Source organism: Eulemur rufifrons, chromosome 28, assembly GCF_041146395.1.
Source record: "Eulemur rufifrons isolate Redbay chromosome 28, OSU_ERuf_1, whole genome shotgun sequence".
Taxonomy (NCBI): Eukaryota; Metazoa; Chordata; class Mammalia; order Primates; family Lemuridae; genus Eulemur; species Eulemur rufifrons.
The window spans coordinates 61,915,743-61,941,409 of NC_091010.1; the positions used below are offsets into that span (position 1 = coordinate 61,915,743).

At 39.2% G+C, this 25,667-nt stretch overlaps 1 protein-coding gene across 4 annotated transcripts in view; it reads left to right on the forward strand.

Moving 5' to 3' along the window:
* The first annotated feature begins 844 nt into the window (after nt 1-844).
* The window catches only part of SEC23IP (SEC23 interacting protein), a 42,812-nt gene continuing 17,989 nt past the window's right edge, over nt 845-25,667 (forward strand). For all 4 annotated transcript variants that reach the window (XM_069460327.1, XM_069460329.1, XM_069460331.1 and 1 more), the window contains exons 1-12: nt 845-1,042; nt 6,054-6,586; nt 9,353-9,563; nt 10,528-10,721; nt 13,557-13,646; nt 15,817-15,937; nt 17,622-17,711; nt 18,684-18,825; nt 19,976-20,184; nt 20,522-20,640; nt 21,046-21,195; nt 22,804-22,899. In XM_069460327.1, coding sequence (XP_069316428.1) covers nt 880-1,042; nt 6,054-6,586; nt 9,353-9,563; nt 10,528-10,721; nt 13,557-13,646; nt 15,817-15,937; nt 17,622-17,711; nt 18,684-18,825; nt 19,976-20,184; nt 20,522-20,640; nt 21,046-21,195; nt 22,804-22,899 — 2,118 coding nt within the window. In that variant the 5' untranslated portion in view covers nt 845-879. The remainder of the gene's footprint in view (nt 1,043-6,053; nt 6,587-9,352; nt 9,564-10,527; nt 10,722-13,556; nt 13,647-15,816; nt 15,938-17,621; nt 17,712-18,683; nt 18,826-19,975; nt 20,185-20,521; nt 20,641-21,045; nt 21,196-22,803; nt 22,900-25,667) is intronic.

Sequence of the window (25,667 nt, forward strand, 5' to 3'; positions counted from 1 at the left end):
TAAACTTAGTTTTTATATATGTGTAAACAGCTGGGAGGGGGAGTTTCATTATATGAGGCTTCTTTTGGGGTCTCCTCTTCCTCTCCCACTCTGCAAGAAGCTGAAAGATTGCTTCTGTTATTCTTTTCTTTCATAATCTCGAACTATGAACAATGACAATTATGTCCAAGTTATTCACAATGCATTTTGGACTGAACTAGCAAGAAGACTGTGGATATAGAAAACTATGTAAAAAGTCACATCCCAATCCCCTGGTTGCTCTTTTAAACAATTTCCCCCTATGGCTTAAAGACTTAAAAAGTTTTACCATTTCTATTTCTGGGCCAACGACGAGAGTTCAGTTCAGTAAAGAAAGACACGTGGGTGCTCGAGTGGGCGGGTGCGGCTTGGCCTGGGCTGCGGATTGCCCACACCAACCACCTCTCCTCCCTCCCTCCGGCTGGCGGCAATCTGCTACCTGCTCCCGGGGGCTTCCGCTGTTCCTCCAAAATCTTTGCTGGTAAAACTACCCCGTGTGTACTTTCAACAATACCATAGCGGCCCCCGCACTCCCTGATTAAGCGTCAATTCCTGCTCTGATCCCGAACCCGCACGGCCAGCTCCTCTAAGCTCCCGCACCGGCCTTGGCCCTAAGCGTCCCGTCACGCCTGCGCAGCCGCAGAGGGTGTCACGTGCTAGGCTCGGGCGTGAAGCCAGCGCCGCCATGTTGATTTTTGGCGGCACTGGCTAGGGGAACGGGGAGGGCAGCTGACCAGCCTCCAGTAGTTCCGGCTCTCGTGCGCAAGTGCGGAAGTGCGCTGGCCCCGAGGGTGAGCGGTTTCCGGTCCGTGGTGTCTCACCGGCTGCCCGGAGACGTGTAACGGACGGTAGGCCGCCGCCATGGCCGACAGAAAACCTAACGGTGGCAGCGGTGGCGCCTCCGCCTCCTCGTCGGGCACAAACTTACTTTTCTCCTCCTCGGCCACAGAGTTCAGTTTCAACGTACCCTTCATCCCGGTCACCCAAGCCGCCGCTGCCTCGGCCTCCCTGCTCTTGCCCGGAGGTAGTAAGGGGAGGGCGGTCCCGCCAGGCGAGTGTGTGCGGGACGGCGGGCGGGGGTCGGGGGGTGACAAGGCTCAGACAGGCGGTTTTTCTTCTGCCTCGACTCACCCTCTGGGTAGCTTGGCAGGACCTCCAGTGGCCAGGTTTGAGTGGGCCAGGGCTTTAGGATGTTGGAGGCGGGGACCAGGTGATGAGCTTGCTCTTCGTCAAAGAAACCCTCTTCTCCCAGTTGTCCAGAGTCTGGACACTCGTGTACTGGCATTCTGCAAGTCCTTGGTGAACATTGGTGTACCAGCTGCTGGCAGGGGATGGGGATAAATTAGACAGTGGCCCTCTCCTAGGATGCAGTAGGTGGCTACTCCCACTAGTAGATTCCTACGATACAATAGGATATCTCCCAGGGTACAGTAAGATGTCTCCTAGGATGGACAGTGGCCGTCTGCCAGGATACAGTAGAGCATCTCGTACTAGAAGACTCCTGTACTCTACTACAGTAGAATATCTCTTAGGCTACAGTAAGCTATCTCCTAGGATAGACCTGTAGTGTTTCCATAGTAGAGGTAGAATGCATTCGTTGTCTTTCAAGACAGTCTATCATTTCCTCTAAGAAGGTTTTTCTTGTTCTCTCAGGCAACCATTCCTATCTGCTCCCCTGGCTCTTTGTTCATATTTTTATTATTGTCCAGGGAGATTGTTTTTTGATGATTATGTAGACATAACCCAGCGCATGGTGTTTAGGAGCACAGATGGTCTGTGTACCAGTCGTGACCCTGCCAGTAACTTGCTGTGTGACCACAGACATGTTACTTTACCTCTCTGTGCTTCAGTTTGTATGTATGTACAGCTTCTTAGGATTGTCATGAGAAATGTGTCAATTTTTCTAAAGCGCCAAGTATGGAACCTGGTATACAGTGTGATGTAATGTTTGTGAAGTAAACATATCTCCCCCTCCATTTGGACTGTGGGCTTCTTGAAGTTTGCAACTATGACTTAATTACCTTTTTATTTCCAGGATCTTGGTTAGTGCCTAATACATAGATCCCCATGAAATGCTGATTTTTTTCCCAGTGAATAATTTATTCTTGCTTTGAGAGCTAAGGAAAGTTTTATCGAGAAGTGAAGAAGGACATACTGGAAGCAGGTGTACATGAAAGTTCTCCTTCCCTTGTGTTATGTTTTTTCTTGATGCTCATCACCTGAACACTTACACATGTTTGTTTGTTCTACCCCACCAGAATGTAAGCTCCATGAAAGCAAGGACTTAGCTTTATTCACTGTTATATTCCCAGTGCCTAGAATAGTGCCTGGTATGCAGTAGACCGGTCACTCAGTAGATATTTGTTGAATTAATGGAAAGATGGGAGTTAGACATACAAACGATGTATGTCTCATTTTGACAATGGGTTTGAAAGGTTAGGCATTGCCATTTTTGGTGAAGAAACAGTGTGACTGGAGCAGGATGCTGTGGGATGATGCAGGAATAAATAAGGTCATACGTGGGGTTTCATATCTTTTGCTTCATGAATGTTGTTTGGTTCATGTCCATCATCCTTGCTGTATTGTATTTGGTTTGTGTGTGTCACTATCAATTAATGCTAAACATTTTCATTGTAAAATATAGGATAACTACACCTGTCTTTAAAACTCCTGTTTCTTGGAGACAGAGTTGGTTTTTATTTTTTTTGGTAAGAACATTAATAATTTTTAGAACTAAAATTCTGTAATAAGTATTTTTCTACTTCTAAAAAAAAGATTGCATAGTTGGAGAATTTCCAGAGACAAAAGAAGAACCTGTCTCCTTAGAAGCAGCAATCACATCAGTGAAAGAGATACATAGGAAGCAATTTCATGCGCTCAACAAACATGGATTCTGTTCCAGATATCAGGGAGACAGAAGAGCAGACAGCTCTGCCCTCAGTGACTGCACAGTGTGTGTTTGTGCACAAATACCCTTCCGTGTAAGCGATGGTGATACAGGTTTAGAAGGGTTAGAGGGGTTGGTAGGCTGCTGTGAACGCTGTGGGTCTCAGGCTGACTGAGTGAGGAGTGGATATCCATTAGGCTCAGGCCCTCATAGATGAGGTGATGCTTGAGCTGAGGTTGAAGGGTGCATAGAAATGAGGGATTCTCGAGAGACGTGCATATGTAAAAGTCTGGAGGCGTGAGAAAATCTGCAGATTTGGCAGGAGTTGGTGATGGGTGGTATGGGACAGGGATGGAGCTGTCTGCCCTCTGTCTCCTCTCTCTTCTTTCCTCTTCCCATTCTCCTCTCCACCCAACCCCCGCCCCAAGAAGGTCACTGTGACTAGAGTATCTACAGGGGAGTGGCTCCAGTGGTCTATAGACCTCATACACCGTACTCAGGAGTTTGTAGTTCATCCTGTGGGGTATGGGGGTGCCTTTGAAGGATTTTAAACACGGGAGTGAAATTAGAGGTTTGTTTCAGAAAGACTGGAGTTTTCTCTGATTGCGCTGGAATAAAGCTGACTATAGCAAGAAGGGTCAGTATGGAGGCCATAGTGCAAGAGTCAGGCAGGAGTGGATGGCAGTCTAGCCCAAGTCAGCCACGTGGGGTATGAAGAGCGGGGAGCAGATGTGAGAGATTTTTAGACTATACAATTGTAGGGATTTAGTGACTCACAGGAGGCCAGACCGTCAGTTCTGTCTGTCTGCACCCAGGCCCATTCTTGTTCAGTTTTAATTTTTTTTTTTTTTTAAGAGAGGTCTTGCTTTGTCACCCAGGCTGGAGCACAGTGGCACAATCATAGCTCTCTACAGCCTTGATCTGCTAGGCTTAAGCGATCCTCCCACCTCAGCCTCCCAAGTTGCTGGCACTACAGGCATGAGCTTGTTCAGTTTTAGATGAAGCTCTGTGCGTGGCACATGATGGGTCCTATCTAAATATTTCTCACATGAGTGTTTGAATGATTAAATGAGGGGCAGGAGAGAGAGGAAGGGCTGTGTGTGGGAGTCCTGAGGTTTCTGGTTTGATGTCTGGCTGGATGTAGGCAGACTTCTGTTGAGGTGGGGAGATATGGTAAAAGGAGCACAGGAACAGTTAAGAGAATAAATTTAGTCTTAGGCTTACTAAGTTTGAGGCATATGTGGATGAGTCTGCTAAAAGTATTTTGAGGAAGTTGTTGGAAAATAGATTCTGGAACACATGAGAACAGTTTCGGTTTGAGATGGAGTTGGGAGTGTCACAAGTGTACCAGTGCCTTTTAAAGTTATGGCTCTAGATGCTCTATGTGTCTGTATTAAAGTAGACAGTGCCCCTGAGGTGAGGCTAGCCGTGGTGGAGATCAGCATTTCATTTGTAATTGGTGCTAATCGGAAATAAGTTTCTTGGACTAGGTCAATCTTGAGTTTTCTTAAAGCCCCTAACCCCCTGTCCGAGGACCAGTCCATGGCCTGTTAGGGACCAGCTGTCAGAGCTCCGCTCCCTACCCACCTTGTCTTCCATGAAACCACAGCAGGAAGCGAGGAGATGAGCTGTGGCCCCGGGGGCAGGAGCAGACCGAGGGAACCTTCATTTGTATTTACAGCTGCTCTCCATGGCTCACATCGCCACTTGAGCTCCACACCCCCTCCCCTCCCAGTCCGGTAGAAAATTTGTCTTCATGAAATTGGTCCCTGGTGCCAAAAAGTTTGGGGACCTCTGTCTTAAAGGATGAAAGGTACCAGTGAGGTTTTTTCCATGGTTTTAATTGTTGGTAAATGAACTAAGAAGGACTTGAAAAGGGGTGGGAACTGAAAGTATATCAGAGAAATGGAATGATACAAGCAAAGGGCTCGTGCAGGAAGTGATATTTTATTTTTAGGTACAAAAACTAGTGAGAGGAGTATTTTGCATAGTGAGGTATCTTAGTTAAATTGACATGTGTGAATTATAACTGGTGCAGCCTAGGAGCTCAAGCCTGAATCTGTGAGCCCGGTAGCCTCCTTTAGTAGACATCAGGAAGGAGTCCAGGGCTTGGAAGAGGGCTGCCCTTTCACAGGTCTCCAAGGACGGGGACCAAAGTATGCCTGTGTGCTGAGAGGGGGTCCATCCCTCTCATGGACTCCATGCTTCCAGCAGTGAGGTAAGAGGGAATGAGACAGGAGCAAGAAGATTAGGAGGAGAAAGATGAAAGCTGTAAGCTAAGGTTGCATAAAAGTTTAGTAAGGAAGACTAAGGCAGACTGTTGAGGTGATATAGAGGGAAAAGGCTTTTATTTTACAACTTGGTAGTAGAACAGGAGATAAATTGTTTGGAGTTGTTAATACCCACAGTGAAGATCAAATTGGGCAAAGGCAAGTGAGGAGAACTTTCCTTGGTTGGAAGGTGACTTTTCTAGCAATTTGGTGTTCTGTAATGATACGTGGTGTGGTACTGCATGATTTTGGGGATGGCAATCCCCAAGTTGACCTACTTTTCCTTGGGAATACAGATGCCTCGTGTTCACTTGCACAGTAAGTGCTTTGTAGGTAAGAGCCTTGGCACACCCCTTCTTGTCAGCAGAGTTAATATCTGTGCTTTAGTTTCTCATCGTGACTATAGAAATAAAATTATATGTATTTGGATACTGGAGTAACATTTGATTTATTTCTTACCAAGAAAAAAAGATTAAAAATAATATGTAAAAGTAGTAAGTGTAAATTTTGTTTTTATTTTCAAAAACTTCTCCTACATACAAATGTATACTTACAAAATAAATAATAAATACCTTTATTTAAAAATTAATGGAATGGTATGTACCAAAATGTTAACAGTGTTAACAGTGATTGTCTCTGGGAGGTGGGCTTGTGAATGAATTATAGTTTTTCCCTCTTTTTGCTTTTTTTAAATTCATATTTCCTAGTTTTTTCATTTCAAAGAAACAAGTTTTCAAAGAAAAAGTTTTTTTCTATAATGCAGAAATATAAGTTTGAATAACAAATTAAGAAGTACAATTGCTAGCTCTTCCTTGTGGAATCATACCTGCAGAATGATAGAGTACCTTTAAGCCATTTGCTCTCCTGTTCTATTTCAGAGGATTCCACAGATGTTGGTGAGGAGGACAGCTTCCTTGGTCAGACTTCGATTCACACGTCTACCCCACAGACATTTAGTTACTTCTCTCAGGTATCAAGCAGTAGTGATCCTTTTGGCAATATTGGACAGTCACCGTTAACAACTGCAGCAACATCAGTTGGACAGTCAACATTCTCCAAGCCCCCGACTACACACCCTTTTATACCTGGATCCCAAGATGTGTCAAATGCGTTTTCACCATCCATTTTGAAGGCTCAACATGGTGCTCTACCTTCCTCACCAATGGGAATAAATACTTATCTGCCTTCTCAACCGAGTAGTCTCCCTCATTCGAATTTTGGGAGCCCACCCCAAGGAACCCCCCAACCAGGACACAATCCGTATCGCCATACCCCTGTCAGCAGCAGGGCTAATCCTTACATTGCACCACCCCAGCTGCAGCAGTGCCAAACTCCAGGCCACCCCACCCATCCTCCACCCTCTGGACCCCCTGTTCAGATGTACCAGATGCCTCCGGGATCTTTGCCACCGGTATGGAGACATGTTTTTATGTCCTGCTTACAGACTCTAATTTCTTCTCTTTCTCTCTCACCTTAGCTTATGTTTTAGAAAACATTGTGCAGTTTATAATCAATATGATGACAAGTTATTTTCAGAGGGTATTCTTTGTAAGCTTCATGCCTTGAAGTTAACATTCTTTTAGAGGTAGCTCACTGGATACCTCATATTTTAGTGCATATAACCTGTTACTGAAGTGATAATTGATTTTTGTGAATTGGCTATATGCCAGTATTTCCAGATTTTTAGTGTAAGATACCAGTAATAAATGTCATCTAGAGACATGTGAGAGGTGAAGCAATTATTGTCTAACAGACTGCCAGGTTCTCATCTTTTAACTATACAGGTCAATCAAAGCACTCAATTACAGGGACTAAAACTAATTATTCCAATAATTTCTTTTCTTCATAGAGTTTGGACCTAGACAGTCAACCTCTATCTCAAGGGGGGGGTGATGGAATAACATTTGTCTTGGGAAAATTTTGTGACATTCTCTTGTGTTTTTTTCCCAACTAATTCAACTGACTTCCAAAGAAAAAGCAACCAGATAGAAAACAAAAGAAGTGGGGAGATGATTAAAAAGAACTGAGAACCCAATCCAATGTGGTAGTGATGACAGTATTGTGATCAAAGTCTAACCTAAGTTTTCTCTTGGAAGAGGAGAATGGGTTTTGTTTTATCATTTAAATCATACTAATTATACAAATTCTTGATCATGTTGGATTTTAGCATATTGGAAAGTAACCAGATTTATAGCATGTGGTATAGTTAGTATTTTTGCTAACTATAGCAAACTAATGACAGTTTACTGATTAAATTTTTTAAAGTTTTTAAAGTAAGAATTAGAAAAGATAATTTCAGCCAGGCATGGTGGCACACGTCTGTAGTCCTAGTTACTCCGGAAGCTAAAGCAGGAGAATCATTTGAACCTGGGAGCTTGAGGCCAGCCTGGGCAATGTAGCAGACCCTGTCTCCAAAAAAAAAAATTCAAATTTAAGGAAAAAATTACAAAACTAAAAATAGCACAGAGAACACTTCAATATCCTTCACCCAGATTTACCTATCATTAACATTTTATTTCTCTCTCTTTTTTTGTTTCCTAAGACAGAGTCTTGCTCTGTTTCCCAGGCTGGAGTGCAGTGGTGTCGTCATAGCTCACTGCAGCCTCAAACTTCTGGGCTCAAGCAATCCTCCTGCCATAGGCCGAGTAGCTGGGACTGCAGGTGTGTGCCACCAAGCCCAGCTAATTTTTATGTAGTTTTTTGTGGAGACAGGTCTTGTCCCCAGGCTGGTGTTGAACTCCTGGCCTCAAGCAATCCTCCTGCCTCAGCTTCCCAAATGCTAGGATTATGGTCATGAGCCCCCAAACCCGGCCTGTTTGTTTTTAGTTTGTGTATGTGCACACTCTAATGTGTTTGAGCCCTCCCCCACTTCCCCTTTTCCCATCTTCCCTTTCCTCTTTCCCTCCCTGCCTTTTCTCTTTCATCCTCTCTCTGTATGTATACATATGTGATTTTGGGGGGAGTGTTTGAAGGCTATTTAAATATATTATGACTCTTTACTCTTAGGTACTTTACTGTGTATTTCCTAAGAAAAGGGGTATTCTTTTACATAACTACAGTATAGCTGTCAGCTTTAGTAAATTTAAGGTTGATATACTGCTTCAAAATCAGTAATTAAAAAATTTAAAAATAATTGTGTTTTGATTTTAAAAGCATTTCACTGTAGAAAATTTGAAAAATACAGAATAGCCAAATTAATAAAAATTGTCTGTAGACAACCACTCTTTCCATTTTGATATGTGTCTTTGTTATCTTTTTTCTAGGCAAACATCATATAGTACCTGTTTTTTTTTTTGTTTTTTTTTTTGTGACAGAGTCTCACTTTGTTGCCCGGGCTAGATTGCCGTGACGTCAGCCTAGCTCACAGCAACCTCAAACTCCTGGGCTCAAGCGATCCTTCTGCCTCAGCCTCCTGAGTAGCTGGGACTACAGGCACGCAGCACCATGCCTGGCTAATTTTTTGTGTATATTTTAGTTGTCCAGCTGATTTCTTTCTATTTTTAGGAGAGACAGGGTCTCGGTTTTGCTCAGGCTGGTCTTGAACTTCTGAGCTCAAACGATCCTCCCGCCTCGGCATCCCAGAGTGCTAGGATTACAGGTGTGAGCCACCGCGCTCGGCCTAGTACCTGTATTTTTTATAATATTTTTTCTATGAAATATTTTAGATGTTATTAAGATTTTTTCTAAAACATTTTTAATGACTCTAGAGAATCTAGCATTTGAGTGAAGTATAGTTTATTTAATCAGATTTCCATTAGACATTTAGATTATTTCCAGTGATTTTCTATTATAAATGACCCTTTGGTATACATCCTTGTGGGTAAATTTTTACTTGTTTTTTTAATTATATCTGTAGGATAACTTCTTAGAAATGGAATGGCTGAGTTAGGGAATATGCACGTTTTAAAGGTTAAGTAAAATCATAGGAGATGTATTGCTGGATTGATTTCTGTGAAAGTGTTAGTTTACCTTCAGTGTGAAACACTCTAGTTCATCTTGTAACTGATTTTGGGTTTGATTAGATGAAAAATATTTTTTGACTGCTTTGGGGTCCAGTTATTACACTAAATATCTAGAAATATATGTAGGATAATTATTACTTGTGTCAGTTTGGATCTGAAGCATAAACAAAATTATTCTTTTGGACAAGCATGACAGTCTTAACTTTGCTTTCCAGATTCCTCCTTCCGTGCAGTCACCAACACAGCAGCAGGTACTTGCTAGACCTGGGGGTCCCTCTGTGCAGGTGCCACCTCCTTTTCTCCTTCAAAACCAATATGAACCTATTCAGCCTCACTGGTTTTACTGTAAGGAGGTAGAATACAAACAACTGTGGCTGCCTTTCAGTGTGTTTGACTCTTTGAATCTTGAAGAAATCTATAATTCAGGTAAGTACTGGTCTTGCATCACTCATATCTTATTTTAGGAAGAGAAGAAATGAAGAGTATTTATCCATGGCCTATTTTTTGTGAATGTCAAATACTTTAATCCTTGTAGACCCCACCAGACTCGATACCTTAAGACAGTGATACTAATGTAAGTCCTGAGTTAGCGGAGCAAGGTATTTGAAGAAATGTTGTAGCAATGTCCTTTGTTTAAAGATGTTTTAAATCAGAGAAGCTGAGTAGTTTATATAATCCAGATTTCAATTTTCCTATTTCCCTTATTCGTTTGTAGTTACGGGGGCATTTATAAAACATTTTCTGTGAAATTCTTGATCCTGGAGATGCTCTGTGAAAAAAGTTTTAGAAATGCTGCTCACTATGTCCTCCTCTTGAGAGTGATGGTGTGCAGGAATGTGTTAATGCTGTCAGAAGCCTTGCAGGGTAGAAATATATTTCTTTGTTTATCTTGATGTTATTTGATCATGTAACTTAAAAAAATCACCTGTTTTATCCTTTAGAAACATATTCCATGGAGCATTCCTGTATGTAGGTGTTATTGCTTTGATTTAAAAAAACCCCTACCAGTTATTTGAACTATTTTATGATCAGATGTTTAAAGTTTGCCCTGGCTGTTTCTTTCTTTCTTTTTTTTTTTTTTTTGGAGACAGAGTCTCACTCTGTTGTCCTGGCCTGTCTGTCACTCCTGGCCTCAAGTGTTTCCTCCTGCCTCAGCTTCCCAGAGTGCTAGGATTACAGGCGTGAGCTAACACGCCCAGCCTGTCCTTGCTGTTTCTTTTTCACCTTATAGGAGTCATAATTTTGAGCAGCACAGATTAATCCTAATCTTCTATTTTTAAATAAAAATGAGCTTAGTTCTTTGTCTTTATTGACTAGATATCATATTCATTATATATTATTTTTAAATATTCCTTTAGCAGTCAGGTAAAGTGTTGATTTTGTTCTTTAGTGCAGCCAGACCCTGAGAATGTGGTCTTAGGGACGGATGGAGGGCGCTACGACGTGTACCTCTATGACCGGATGAGGAAAGCTGTATACTGGGAAGAGGAGCCGGCTGAAGTGAGACGCTGTACGTGGTTTTACAAGGGGGACACAGATAGCAGATTTATTCCCTATACAGAGGAGTTCAGTGAAAAACTAGAGGTATGAGTGCTTTATTCTTTTATACTTTTCTTTAAAAAACATAGTGCTTATTCCTTGGTACTCTTCTTTAAAAAACCATTATGTAACATCACTAACGTTGGAACTGACTTTATTTACAAGACAGCCTGTCTTGGTGCTGTTCACAAAGATGGCTTTTTAAATGGTGCTGTTGTTCATGGGGTACTAATTGTGGCCTCTGTGTCCAAAGATAGAATATGGTTTTCAGAGGTACAGCACAGATTAATAAGGTACTTGTATCAAACCTTCAAAAGAACTTAGGCTGCTGGGATATGTTGTTGACAACAGACGCCAAGCATATGGATATTTTCAAATTATGTTTAGTAAAAGGTTTGAAATTAATCTCTGATTTGTGAAAATAAGTACAAAACAGAATTGGAAGAAGTGTCATGAGATTTATTAGCCCTCTTCAAACTGGGGCAATTAATGTTTTATATAATTATTTTATGTAATTGTGTTAATTTCTTGTGCTAATTCTACTTAATAGTTGAGTATTAGATATTTGAGATAAGTTAAATGAATTCACTTGCATACATGGGAAATGAGATACAAAATATTTTTGTTAACCGGTTTTTAATGTAATAATTCTTCAAATTTCTTTAAATAACTCTAACATTAATATTAAAAGGGGTTTCTAAAATGTTAATCGTCCCTAGATTCATATTTCGAATAACTTCAAGCAAGGACTACTCCTTATGTTCTGTTTAGGAGCTGACAGTTCAAATATCACTATTAGTTACTAAATTTTTTTCCCTTGAGGAACATATAATTAATAGAAATAAAAAATTCAATTATAGTCTTCTCTTTCAAATCAAACTCTACATGTAAAAATATTTTTTAGACTGTACTTTATCCATATACATATTTTTCCTAGCAATTATAGGTTTTTTTGTGGGATACTTTGCTTTTTAAAAAAAAATTTTTATAAATGCAGTTCTTAGACATTATTAGTTATGCCTACTCTGAAAATATAAAGCTCTATAGTAGTGACTCTAAAATACTGTTCTATAACCAAATCAATACCAAAATGTAAGTGTTGGCCTAAAATAAGACAGTTTAGTTGGGGTTAAGAAAATTGGAAAAGAGGCTTATTGAGAGAGAAGCTTCAAACATTTTTAATTTCATCTCATAGTAAGAAACACAATTTTTTATTTTTTAAGAGACAGGATCTTCCTATATTGCCTGAGTTGGACTCAGACTTCTGGGCTCAAGCCATCCTCCTGCTTCAGCCTCCCAAGTAGCTGGGACTACAGGCATGCGCCACCAAGAAGTACCTTTTATGTTGAGATTTATTTATTTATTTATTTATTTATTTTTTTGAGACAGAGTCTCACTTTGTTGCCCGGGCTAGAGTGAGTGCCGTGGCGTCAGCCTAGCTCACAGCAACCTCAAACTCCTGGGCTTAAGCGATCCTACTGCCTCAGCCTCCCGAGTAGCTGGGACTACAGGCATGTGCCACCATGCCCGGCTAATTTTTTGTATATATATATTTTAGTTGTCCATATAATTTCTTTCTATTTTTAGTGGAGACGGGGTCTCACTCTTGCTCAGGCTGGTCTCGAACTCCTGACCTCGAGCGATCCACCCGCCTCGGCCTCCCAGAGTGCTAGGATTACAGGCGTGAGCCACCACGCCCGGCCTATGTTGAGATTTAGTACACACACTTTACACACACATATATATGTATATTTATTAGAAACAGGGGTGTTCTCGTAAACTAGGCTGGGTGAAAAAGTGAGACCTGGTCTCTTTAAAAAAAAAATAATAATTCAGGAAAATAAAACATAATGATATGACAATAAAATAACATAAAGAAAGACTACAGTGTAACAACTGGTTACATAACATTTACATTATCGTAGGTATTATAAGTAATCTGGAGATGATTTAAAGTGTATGGGAGGGGGGATGTATGTAGGTTTTATGCAAATCCCATGCCATTTTATATAAGGGACTTGAGTATCTAGAGATTTTGGTATCCGTGAGGAGTCCTGGAACCAGTCCCCTGAGGATACCAAGGAAAGACTGTGTATCTGGAGGAAGAGTAAGAAGATGGTTGGACAGTCAAGATTTTGAAGTCAGAAAGTTCTGAGTAGGAATGAACCACAGTTCTGCCATTGCTACTTTCCAGTTGTGTAATCATGTGCAACTGTGTACAGTGCTTAAGATGTCTGTTAAGGGTTGAATAGTCTCTCCTCCCCTCCCCCCAAGTATGCTGAAGTACTAATCCTCAGTACCTCAGAATGTGACCTTGTTTGGAAATAGGGTCATTGCAGATATAATTAGTTAAGATGAGGTCATCCTGGAGTAGGGTGGGCCCCAATCCAATATGACTGGTGTCCTTATAAGAAGACAGCCATGTTAAGACAGATACACAGAGAGAATGCCATGTGATGATGAAGGCAGAGATTGCCAGCAACCAACCAGAAGCCAAGAAAAGGCAAGGAGGATTTCCTTGTATGTTTCAGAGGGCCTATGGCCCCGCCAACACCTTGATTTTGGACTTAGAGCCTTCAGAATTATGGAACAATAAATTTCTGTTTTAAGACACCCAGGTTATTGTACCCTAGGAAACTGAAATCATGGTTTTCTTCTCGATATAGTGGGGAGCATATTATTTAGAAGTGATGGAGAGAAGTTAGTTAAATAAGATAATATAATTTAAGGTGATTTTAAAGAAGTATGGTAACAATCAGTAATGAGAGCTGCTATTACTGGTATTTTTATCATCATTCTAGTTATCATTTTCCTCCACACTCTTTCTCAGTGTGATATAGACTTGTCCTATTGGATTATGTGTTGTTTCCATTGTTGTAGGCCGAATATAAAAAAGCTGTTACTACGAATCAGTGGCACCGAAGATTAGAATTTCCAAGTGGAGAGACAATTGTTATGCACAATCCAAAGGTAATGATACTGTTTAAGATACTGAAGTGATAGGTTCATTTTAATAATTATTTTGCTGTATGTGTTTGATAAATGTTCATTTTTAGTAACTTGTACAGTGGGATAGGTATATTTATAACAAGTGTGTTGCTTTTAAAATAGTTCACATTGATCATGGAAACAATAACACAATTTAACTTCTCATGGAGTTTCTCTGTATGGCAATATGTTAACTGAAGTTTAGTATACACTGTAGAAGTTACTTGATACATTTTTCATTTGATCACAGTTGGCCAACTTTTTCTTTTTTTTTTTTTTTTTTTTGAGACAGAGTCTCACTCTGTTGCCCAGGCTAGAGTGAGTGCCGTGGCGTCAGCCTAGCTCACAGCAACCTCAAACTCCTGGGCTCAAGCGATCCTCCTGTCTCAGCCTCCCGAGTAGCTGGGACTACAGGCATGCACCACCATGCCCGGCTAATTTTTTCTATATATATTTTTAGCTGTCCATATAATTTCTTTCTATTTTTAGTAGAGATGGGGTCTCGCTCTTGCTCAGGCTGGTCTCGAACTCCTGAGCTCAAACAATCCGCCCACCTCGGCCTCCCAGAGAGCTAGGATTACAGGCGTGAGCCACCGCGCCCGGCCCCAACTTTTTCTTTAAGGGAACAGAGAGTAAATATTTTAGGTTTTGCAGGCCATTTGTTCGCTGTTACAGCTACCATCTCTGCCATTGTAATGTGAATGCAGCCAAAGATAATAGATAACATAATAAGTGTGATATTTTCCATAAAACTTTATTTACAAAAACAGATAGTGGGCCAGATTTGTCCTGTGGGCCATAGTTTGCCTACCTGCACTTGATGATGGTTTGTTTTAATCTTTCAAGTAAAAATATGTCCTTTTTCTTTTTCTTTGTATTGTTTCTATGAACTTGTTTTTTTAAAAAATATTGATTGGTAGTAGTGTTCTGATTCTTTGATTTACCATCCTTAACTTCTCTGAGCTCCGAATTCCTCACCTGCAATAATATTTACCTCCAAGGGTCATAATTTTTATTAAGTGAGGTAATTTATGCAAAAGTATCTATCATAGGGCTTGGCACACAGTAGTTTCTGAGAAGTAGGCATTTTATTTATCTATTTTTACATGAAAGTATAAAAGAAAACAAAAATTCAGTCTAACCACTTCTGTAGTCCTTATTGATACTGAAATAATTAAATAAAAACATCCATATGTCAAAAAAGTTTAAACAGTTTAAAAAGGAATTAAGTGAAAAATAAACTCTACCTCGGCCCTCCTCATTGTCCTCTCAATGGTAGCCACTCGTAAACTTTTGCTTTTTTATACAAACAAAACCATTTTTCATGCTATCCTTTTTTTTTTTTGAAGACAGAATCTCACTCTGTTGCCCGAGCTAGAGTGCCGTGGTGTCAGCGTAGCTCACAGCAACCTCAAACTCCTGGGCTCAAGCAAGCAATCCTCCTGCCTCAGCCTCCCGAGTAGCTGGGACTACAGGCACGAGTCACCATGCCTGGCTAATTTTTTCTATATATTTTTAGTTGTCCAGCTAATTTCTTTCTATTTTTAGTATGGGGGTCTTGCTTTTGCTCAGGCTGGTCTCGAACTCCTGAGCTCAAACGATCCTCCCGCCTCAGCCTCCCAGATTGCTAGGATTACAGGCATGAGCCACCTTGCCTGGCCTCATACTATCATTTATATGTATGTATATTTTTAAATTTCTGTATGACACAAGGCTGAATTTAATACAGTTGATTGAACAGAATAGATTTTTTTCCTAAAAAGTGGTGAGTTTTTGTCATTGAAATTGAATTTGTAAATTAACTGGGAATCTTGCCATTTAAAGGGTTTTGCTTTGTATTTTTAATAAAACAAAGATGACTCAACTGCAGGTAACTTGTCCTTGATATGTGTAAGCCTGGAGTTCTGTGTTAGATTTTTAAGTTAAGTATACTACTGATTTAGCTGTATGATTTTCCAACATTAATTTTGATGATAATTAACGCTAGCAGGACTCTTACAAAATTGGTTTTGAGGGAACAGTACTAATACTTGATTTATAAGCTGTCCACACTACAAAATATAGTTTCTCATGTATTAAAATAAATTACTTAGCCTAGAGTGGAAAAGAATTTCTGTAATGAGCTCTGTCATAATCCTGTTGTGTCTTGAAGGTTATTGTTCAGTTCCAGCCTTCCTCAGTGCCAGATGAATGGGGGACCACACAGGATGGACAGACAAGGCCTCGAGTTGTAAAGCGTGGAATTGATGATAACCTTGATGAAATTCCTAACGGTGTGTGACTGAGGTCTTTTTTAGTCATCTCTATTTTAACATCATTCTTTAGAATGATAAAAAAAGAAACATAATTATTAGGATTACCCGACATAGTTTGCAGAAATCAGCTAGTTTGGCACATATCTTTCTTTTTGATTTTATTTTTATATCCTCATTTTTAATTTATTTTTATTTTATTTTTTTAAGCACGAAAATGAGGTTTATTGAGGAGGGAAAGATAGGACTATGGAACAAGAGCCAGATATAGGTTTATAGAGTGAGCGAAGTACATTTTGCCACAGATGATGAATGGACCCCTTGTCATAACAAAAAAGGCCTATTTTTTTATTGATACATAATAATTATACATATTTATGGGTTATATGTGATATTTTGATACATGCAAACAGTGCATACGAGCATGATCAAATCAGGGTAATCAGGATATCCATTACCTCAAACATTTACCATTTCTTTGGGTTGGGAACATTTCACATTTTCTAGCTACTTTGAAATATAAAATAAGTTAACTGTAGTCAGTAGGGTTGACTGTAGTCACCCTACTCTGCTGTCAAACACTAGAACTTACTCCTGTGTTACCTGGATTTTTGTACCCATTAACCAATCTCTGTTCCTCCCCCTCCCAGCCTCTGGTAACCATCACTCTACTCTCTACCGCAATGAGATCAACTTTTTTTTTTTTTTTTTTTTAGCTCCTTCATATGAGTGAGAACATGCACATACCGTTATTTTTAAATCTGGAATTCTGTTGAAGATATGCAAACCGCATAATGCGGATTCTAAAATATGTTTTGTTAGGAAGAAGCACTTTGCTTGTTGGAACTAAGCTTTGGCAATACTTTTGGGCTTATGTTTTCATTCCTCACTGGTTTGTATTACTCTAGTGCAGGGGTTGGCAGACTTTTTCTATAAAGGGCCAGATAGCTAGTATTTTAGGCTTTGCAGGCCACATAGACTCTGTTGGAACTAATTAGCTTTTCCATTGTAGTGTGAAAGCAGCTGTAGACTGTATGTAAACAGGCATAGCTGTGTTCCATTAAAATTTTATCTGTATTAATAAAAAAAGGTAGTGGGTAGGATTTGGCCTATGGGCCGTAGTTTGCCAACTCCTGCTCTAGTGTATGTACTTTGTTTTCTCCTATTATACCATTTAAGAATGGATTTAATTTTGACAATTACATAGACTTCATGATTTTTTCATTGTCTTATAAAATCATAAAATAGGTACACATATTATGGAATCTGAAGTATTAGAGTAGAAACAATAGCGTATGAATCTAACATCAAGGGGAAAGATTTTGAGAAAAGATTTTAAAGTTTTATGCTGACAAATTGCTTCTCCATGTGGGGCTTAGTGCCTTGGGGAGTTCTGAAGCAATCATAAGGTTATGGAGCCTTCATAGGTACAAAGATGCTGGTCATCCTATGCTGATAGCCACTGGGGACAGAGAGAGCCTGTTTCCTCCACCTCTTGTTCTAGTTTGCTGTTATTGCCAAGATGGATGAATTGTTCTTCTAATTTGGTGTAGAGGATAATGAGGCTTATTCACTTGGAAGGGTCATGAATTTCTTTAGCAAGTTTGTAATGACAAAAGGGATATTTAGAATATTGCTGTTGAATTAGGAAAACCCAAATAAATTCCCAGCTTTTATGAATGTATGTGTGTATTTTTTTTAATAGGGGAAATGCCTCAGGTTGACCATTTGGTGTTCATGGTGCATGGAATTGGACCTGTGTGTGACTTGCGCTTTAGAAGCATTATCGAATGTGGTAAGCGTTTGTCATATTTTATTTCATGGGATGATCTGAGAAGTAATAGAAGAGTTTTTAAGTATTGATTTTTAGCTTATTTCCCAGTTGTGTACTACTTGCTGAGAGGTAAGGGAGATTTAAATGATTGGTGGGAAATATTAATTTGTGCTTGATTTGCTCTTATGACATATATAACTCATAAAATCTTAAAGTCTGAAGAATTAGAAGGGATCTTGGAAATAATTTATACTTTCTGACAGAGAGCCTCTGCCTAAGCACTTCCAGCAACTAGGAGCACCTGTGCATTGAACTGATTTATAGTGAGTTGTAAGAGGTTATTTAAGGAAACCGTGAATGTGTATACTTGGCTTAAATTTTTGAAGTTTTATTTTTATGTCTGTATATCTATATAATAATAGTTCATATTTGTTGAATACTTTGTATGTGCTAAGTACTTTGCATATAATCATTTGTCATTTAACCATCACAAATAAACCTTTGGGGTATAGTTGCCATGGCTGTTATCCCCATTATTAGGGGCCCAGGGGTGAGTGAAACTCTCCCTTATAGTCAATAGGTCCTGAAGCCCTGATCGTATAGCACATAGTTTGATTCCAGGGTCTTTACCCAGGGTTCCATGCTGCATCTAGTAGTGGTAGTTAACCTGATGTTTCTCAGGCATTTATACATTCCTCTAAAATAATGAAATGTTAAAAAGAGCTTTCTAACTCTTGGATAACGAATCTCTTGTTGAGGGGAGAATCTTCAAAGATACTGCTACTCACGATTTAAAAAAAAAAAAAAAAAAGCTTTCTAGGAGTTGGCTGTTCTTTTTCTTTTTTTAATTTTGTTATCCTCATTTTTTTCTTTTAAAAATGTATCTTTATGTTGTAAAAATACTGGCATGTTTGAGGTAATTGCTAACTAGCTATCCAGCTAGGACAGTTTAATCAATTTAATTTATCTTCCGTCATTTTCTTTTTTTTGAAGTGGATGATTTTAGGGTGGTATCTCTCAAATTGCTGCAGACACATTTCAAGAAATCTCTAGATGACGGGAAAATAAGCAGAGTGGAGTTCCTTCCGGTTCATTGGCACAGTTCCTTGGGTGGCGATGCCACAGGTGTTGACAGGTTTGTGGATTTTGGTAACTTGTTTTTCAGATTAGCCAAATTTAAATGCAAAATTTAAACCATAATATGAAATAGTTTATTATGCCTTCAGATATGTTTTTAAAAATTATATACTGGCTCTGACATATGATTAAATATTGGCTGTAAAGTTTACATGCTACATTTCTGTATGTGTGTGTGTTGTATGTATGTATTCCTATTGTAAATATTTAAGAGAATATAAGATATTTTAGCTGGTTTTAAAATACTGTTCTAATCTCTATAGTTGTTGCTTAGTGGCCTCTCCACCCACTAGATAATAGTAGCATGCCGTTTCCCCACAATGTGACAACCAGAAATGTCTCTAGAAATTGCCAAATGACCCTTGGGCGTTAAAATAGCTCCTGGCTGAGAACCACTCATTCAGAGTGTTATTTCTCAGTGGAGATGCTCTTGGCAGGACAGTTCTTAGCTACATAAGGATGTTAACATCCTTAGTCTGATGGCCACTAAATAGGAGCAGTGCTTACCATGCACTGTGACAGCTAATAATACTCTATTCAATTTTAAATACTCCCAATTGAGAACCACAAATATAGGTAATATTTATGCTGGCACACAGGGCTAATAACATGTCTGGATTTTAGTGAACATCATAATGTTCATGGCACATGGTTTAATAGAACAAATTCTACAAACAGCATTCTGTCTATGTTAGGCCCCATTATGAGGGTGTTTTCTTTCGCTGTGGATGTTCGTGAACTTTATTTTGGTCATTCTCAAATCAAGAAAAGTTTTCATTCCATCAAGCACCTTTTTTTTTCCATGTGACATTCTCTTTTGTCCTTCCCACACACAATTTTTGTACGTGTCCAGATTTCCAATTAACTGAAAGAAAAATGGAAGTTTCCCTCTCTAAAAATAAAATTAAAATCTTTGCATGTGACATTTTATATACCAACTCCTGAGAGAATCCCAAAATTCGTAGTATAGTTATAGTCACAAATAACTCTTTTTTGCTTTATCTTGATTTATAACTTTCTAGAGAATCAAGTCATATTTAGTCTGTAGGGTTTCTTGTATTTTTGGGAATCAAAATCTAAACTTTTAAAAGTTGTTAGATTTAAGGTGGATACTGATTGAACATACTTTTTTTTTCCTTTTTAAACAGGAATATCAAAAAAATCACCTTATCCAGTATTGGTCGGTTTCGTCACTTTACCAATGAAACATTGCTAGATATTTTATTTTATAATAGCCCCACCTACTGTCAGACAATTGTGGAAAAAGTAGGACTGGAGATAAACCGTCTATATGCACTCTTTATGAGTCGGAACCCAGACTTCAAAGGAGGAGTCTCTGTTGCTGGTCACAGTTTAGGTAACATTTTAAACATAACTTTTGTTGAGTCATCACTGTTTTCAGTGTAGGTGACATTGTTAGTACAAAATTTAGAATTACAGATCTTAAGTTTTATAAAGGGTAGAAATGAATGCTTTGGGTTTAGATTTTGCCTTTGCTATTAACCTCTAGTATTACCTAGGAATACCCTGTATTTTAATTTATTCTACTGTTTGTTAAAGTAAGAATATTGGTTATCAGGTCTTGGTTACATGCTTTTTATACTTTTGCCTATGAACTTTGAAAAAAAGGAGAGTTTATTTAGCATTATAAAAGCACCTAGTACTTTATAAAGCAAAATACTTCTTTTTCTTAGGTTCTTTAATACTGTTTGACATCCTGTCTAATCAAAAAGATTTGACTTTATCAAAATCTCCTGGGCCTCTTGCTGTTGCTAATGGAGTTGTGAAGCAGCCATATTTTCAGGAAAAGCAGGTATGTCTGCACATGGCCCAGGTAACATTTAGATTTAGAGTTGGAGCTGAACAGTTTTCCAAAACCCAAATTGTTTCCTGAAACTGTTTTTAAATATCAAAATACACTGAGGTTTAGAAGTGTAGTGGAATCAGATGGCTCATTGTTTGAGTTTCTCTTCTTCCTTATAGATTATAAATTTAAATGTGAAAGTTTATGATCTTAAATAATATAAATTGTAGGAAAGTGGGGAATGGATGATTTATTAAATTTATATAATTTCAGAATATTTGAACTTTGGCAAAGTACTCTATCTGAATTATGATTTGTCTATAGAGCAAAATTGTTTAAGATTTTCCATAGATCAGGAGACATTTTTTGGGAGTTTTTCTGAGCTTTGTAATGTTTCCGCTACTTTTCTTGAAGATACCTGAAGAACCGAAGCTGACTTTGGATGAGACATGTGATCTTGATGTTGAAAGTGAAGTCCTATCTTTGCAAGAAACTCTGGAAGCACTTAACCTTGCTGAATATGTTGGCACTTTTGAAAAGGAAAAGATTGATATGGAATCTCTGGTATGGATGATAGTTTGATTCATTTTTGTTTAAAACTGGTTTCCCTGTGCATAAGATTGAAAATTAATGAGTTAAATACTTTGATATCAAAATACATTCCAGATAAGCCAAAGACTGAAATGTTTAAAAGATTGAAAAACACAGAAGAATTTTTATTCTCTATAATCTGGGAAGGCTTTTCTAAGTATGAACCCAGAAGCCATAGAAGAAAAAATTGTCTAGCAGTAGAAACCGTAAACAACATCTGAAGGCCAGTGATAGAATAGGAAAAATATTTGGTACACACATTATAGACAGAGGGTTTATTTCTTTTATATACAAAGCTTCTACAGTCAGTTACAGAAAGACCATCAGTGTAATAGGTAAATAGACAAAGACTATAAACTTGGTTTACTGAAAAGGAAATAACAAATGTTTCTTACCATATGAAAATTCATAAGAGAAATGTAAGTTAAAAGCTCAATGAGATTTTCTTTTTAACCTATCAGTTTAAAAAAATAGAAAGTTTGATAATATATTGTGTGGCCAGGATGAAAGGAAGTAAGCACTGTTGTATATTGTTGGTCAGAGTGTAAATTGGTACAACCTCCATGGAGGGCAGTTTGGCAAAATATAAAAATTCCCCAGCAGTTCACTGTCAGGAATACTTCCTATAGAGAAATAGTCACATAAGAATATCTACAAGGATACTCACTGAAGCACTGTTTGTAATACAGCAAAACCTTAGAAACTTCTTCAGTGTTCAGTGGTAGGACACTAGTTAAATCATTTATGGTGCATCCACGTAATGGAGTACTCTGTAGCTGTTGAATGAATGAGGCAATGTCAGAGATAGTGATCTGTAAGATACATTACATGAAAAGAACAAAGTTCAGTGCTGTGTGCATAGTAGGCTATAGGCTGTACACACAGATGCTGTGTATATATAAGATTATCTTTGCAAAGAGAGCAAATTACCAGCAGTTACTGCTGAGTGGAGAATTGGATGGTTGGGACAAGAATGGAGGGAAGAGACTTCATTTTATGCTTGACTGTAGCTTTAGAATTTTGTACAAAATGCATGTGTTGGCCGGGCGTGGTGGCTCACGCCTGTAATCCTAGCACTCTGGGTGGATCACTCGAGGTCAGGAGTTCGAGACCAGCCTGAGTGAGACCCCGTCTCTACTAAAAATAGAAAGAAATTATCTGGCCAACTAAAATATATATAGAAAAAATTAGCCAGGCATGGTGGTACATGCCTGTAGTCCCAGCTACCTGGGAGGCTGAGGCAGTAGGATTGCTTGAGCCCAGGAGTTTGAGGTTGCTGTGAGCTAGGCTGATGCCACGGCACTCACTCTAGCCTGGGCAACAAAGTGAGACTCTGTCTCAAAAATAAATAAATAAATAAATAAATGCATGTGTTTTCTGTTAAAAGAATGATTTAGGTGTGGAGGCCAGAGATTTTAAAGCCTAAACTAATACATGGTTTAAGAACCAAAAAACTAACTTTAAAAAAATTGGCTCTTAGATTACTTTAGATGATACAGTTTCTTTTTATAATTTTCCTATTCCAATTTCAGTTCCTCTATCACTAGATTTATTAATCAGTTTGTTTGTTTCCTTTTAAAGCTTATGTGTACAGTTGATGACCTGAAGGAAATGGGGATACCCCTTGGACCCAGAAAGAAGATAGCTAACTTTGTAGAACATAAAGCAGCCAAACTGGTAAAGTTCATATCTGTTCTGAAAAAAAACTAAAACTCATGATGTGAACAGCTCATTTATGTTTTAGAAATTTTTAATACTGGTGTGGTTAGGTAAGCTAGTTTGCTCCCTGTCCAGGGCACAGTAATGGAGCTGACTTTGAAGCTAGTCAGCACTGGATTTAAATCCAGATTAGGCTAACTGACCATTCTGGTTTTCCTGAGACTGAGAGAGTTCCTGGGACAAAGGCCTTTCAGTTTTAAAACTAATATTTGAGGATTTTCTGTTGCAAAACTGGTAAGTTCTGGGCAAATAGTTAAGTTGGTCACCCTAATTCGAAGCTCAACCACTCATTAACTACATATTCGTGAACAATTTGCTTAATTTTTCTGATCCTTGATTCTTTCATTTCTAAAATGGGAGTGAGCATGAAATAATGTGTGTAAAGGTTAGTTCCCAGTAATAGCTCGCTTTCTCTCTTCCCAGTCCTCCTCCTCTTCTAAAGCAGTGGTCCCCAACCTTTTTGACACCAGGAACCAGTTTCATGAAAGACAGTTTTTCCACAGATGGGGGGAGGGTTCACCTCAGATCATGAGGCGTTGGATTCTCATGGGGAGTGCAACTGGATCCCTGGAATGTGCAGTTTGCAGTGGTGTTTGCGCTCCTGTGAGGGTACAATGCCCCTGCTGATCTGACGGGGGTGGGGCCTGACTTCACTCACTGCCCTGCCACTGGCCTTCTGCTGTGTGGCCGGGTTCCTGGCGGGCCACACACCGGTGCCAGTCCGTGGCCCAGGAGTCGGGGACTGCAGAAATGAGATGAGGAAACATATCTGTATTAAAATCTCATTAGTAGGCTGGGTGTGGTGGCTCACGTCTATAATCGTAGCACTGTGGGAGGCCAAGGCAGGAAGATTGTTTGAAGTCAGGAGTTCAAGACCAGCCTGAGCAAAAGTGAGACCCCGTCTGTACTAAAAATAGAAAAATGAGCTGGGCGTAGTCCCAGCTACTCAGGAGGCTGAGGCAGGAGGATCGCTTGAGCCCAGGAGTTTGAGGTTGCTGTGAGCTAGGCTGATGACATGGCACTGTAGCCTAGGCCATAGAGCGAGACTCTGTCTCAAAAGAAAAAAAAACAAAATAAAATGTTAAAATCTCATTAATACATTGACCACCACAGTAGAAAAAAAAATTTTTCCCTGGGGCCACAGTGTTTTATTGAAACAAACGATCCTTTCTAATTTTTGTTATTTATTATTTGTTATGTGTGAATTGTATGCAACACAATCCATGTTTTTAGAATTAAATTGTCAGTATTAACTGTAACAGTGAGAACACCAGCAAGTAAGATTTTTGTGAACCAACTGCAAGACTTTGCTTCATGAGGCCCTGGTCTCAAAACTGGCCTGAGTTAAATACAACTCAGTAGCAGTCAATGTGTTAAATAATCACCAAACAGCAAAAATTCTTAACAGTACAAAACAAAGCAAGAACCAAAAAGCATTTCAAAATAAAACAACTGGGAAAAACTTACTTGTTTTATTTGATTTTAGTTTATTGGTCAAATTAATTTTACAGAGATTTTCTAATTAGGTAATACTTAGGGTGGCTATTTTATTTTTATTTTATTAACATGATCTATGACGATCCTTCCATCATTTGGATTTCTGGGGTTCTATTATTTGTGCTATTTATTTGGAACTTAACATATGTTACTTCTTTATGTGGAAAATGACTATACAGTCATAGAACTGGTTTTTTTTTTTTTTTTTTGTAGTTAGCTTAAGGAATTGAGTCATTTACCATTTTATTGAACATCTCTTTTAGGTCAGGCACTGTGCTCAATTCTTGAGATTTGGAGATGAACCAAGAGTACGCAGTCTAGTTAGGGGGAGAGAGTTGGCCACAAATGACAACACTTCAGTCCCTAATAGAGTGCTGTCTGTGCTGTACAGTGCCAGACGAGGGGTGGCAGTTTTGGCTTGTTGAGAAGTGGACTGGGGTTTGTGAGAGAATATTTCCCCAAGGTGTTGGTGCTCAAGTTGGAGGGTAGGATCAGGGAAATGGCCTTCAGGAGCTGGCATGTCTTTTCCTGTAGCTGAAACCTCAGGTGAGCTGGGAATGGGGTGGGGCAGAGGGTTCCAAAGGCCTGAATGGCAGGCGTGAAAGTTTGGATTTTCTCTTGTGAGGGAGTGGTTCTCATGTATGTTCTTGTGGCCATGAAAATCATGGTAATGCTGACCTGCTTATTAACTCTATCACAAATTAGGATTTAGCACCAAATCGTCTATTTATTCTGAATTTTAATTTTAACTTTTGTGTTTTAGAGAGTTCTCTTGATTACAGTGTACAGATGGAGTTGGAAGGGGCTGAAGATAGAGAGGCTGTGGGGAATCTCTTAGATGGGTAATTGTCAGTGTGCAGTGTCTGAGTGAGAGATGGAGGGGCATGAGCTTGAAGGTGGCACGGAAGGGAGCAACTCCAAAGGCACTGGAGACATAGCAGGAGCATGTTCTTTCTCAACACTTGATTAAGTGTTGAGAAAGGTTATTAGCTTTGGCAGTTGATAGGTGTCTTTCATCTCATTTTCCCCTGCATGTCAAATCATTCTGTAATTCTGGCTTACAAAGAGCTCTTTGTCTCACTTGTGGCTCACAACGACCCTGTGAGCAGATCCCCAGATATTTGTCTCTGATGAGCACAGTGGTTAGACTGAGAGTAGAACACAAGTGTGTTAGTATTTTTCCTGTATATCAGGCTGGGTGCTCCATGCCTAAAATTTTTTGTTTCCAT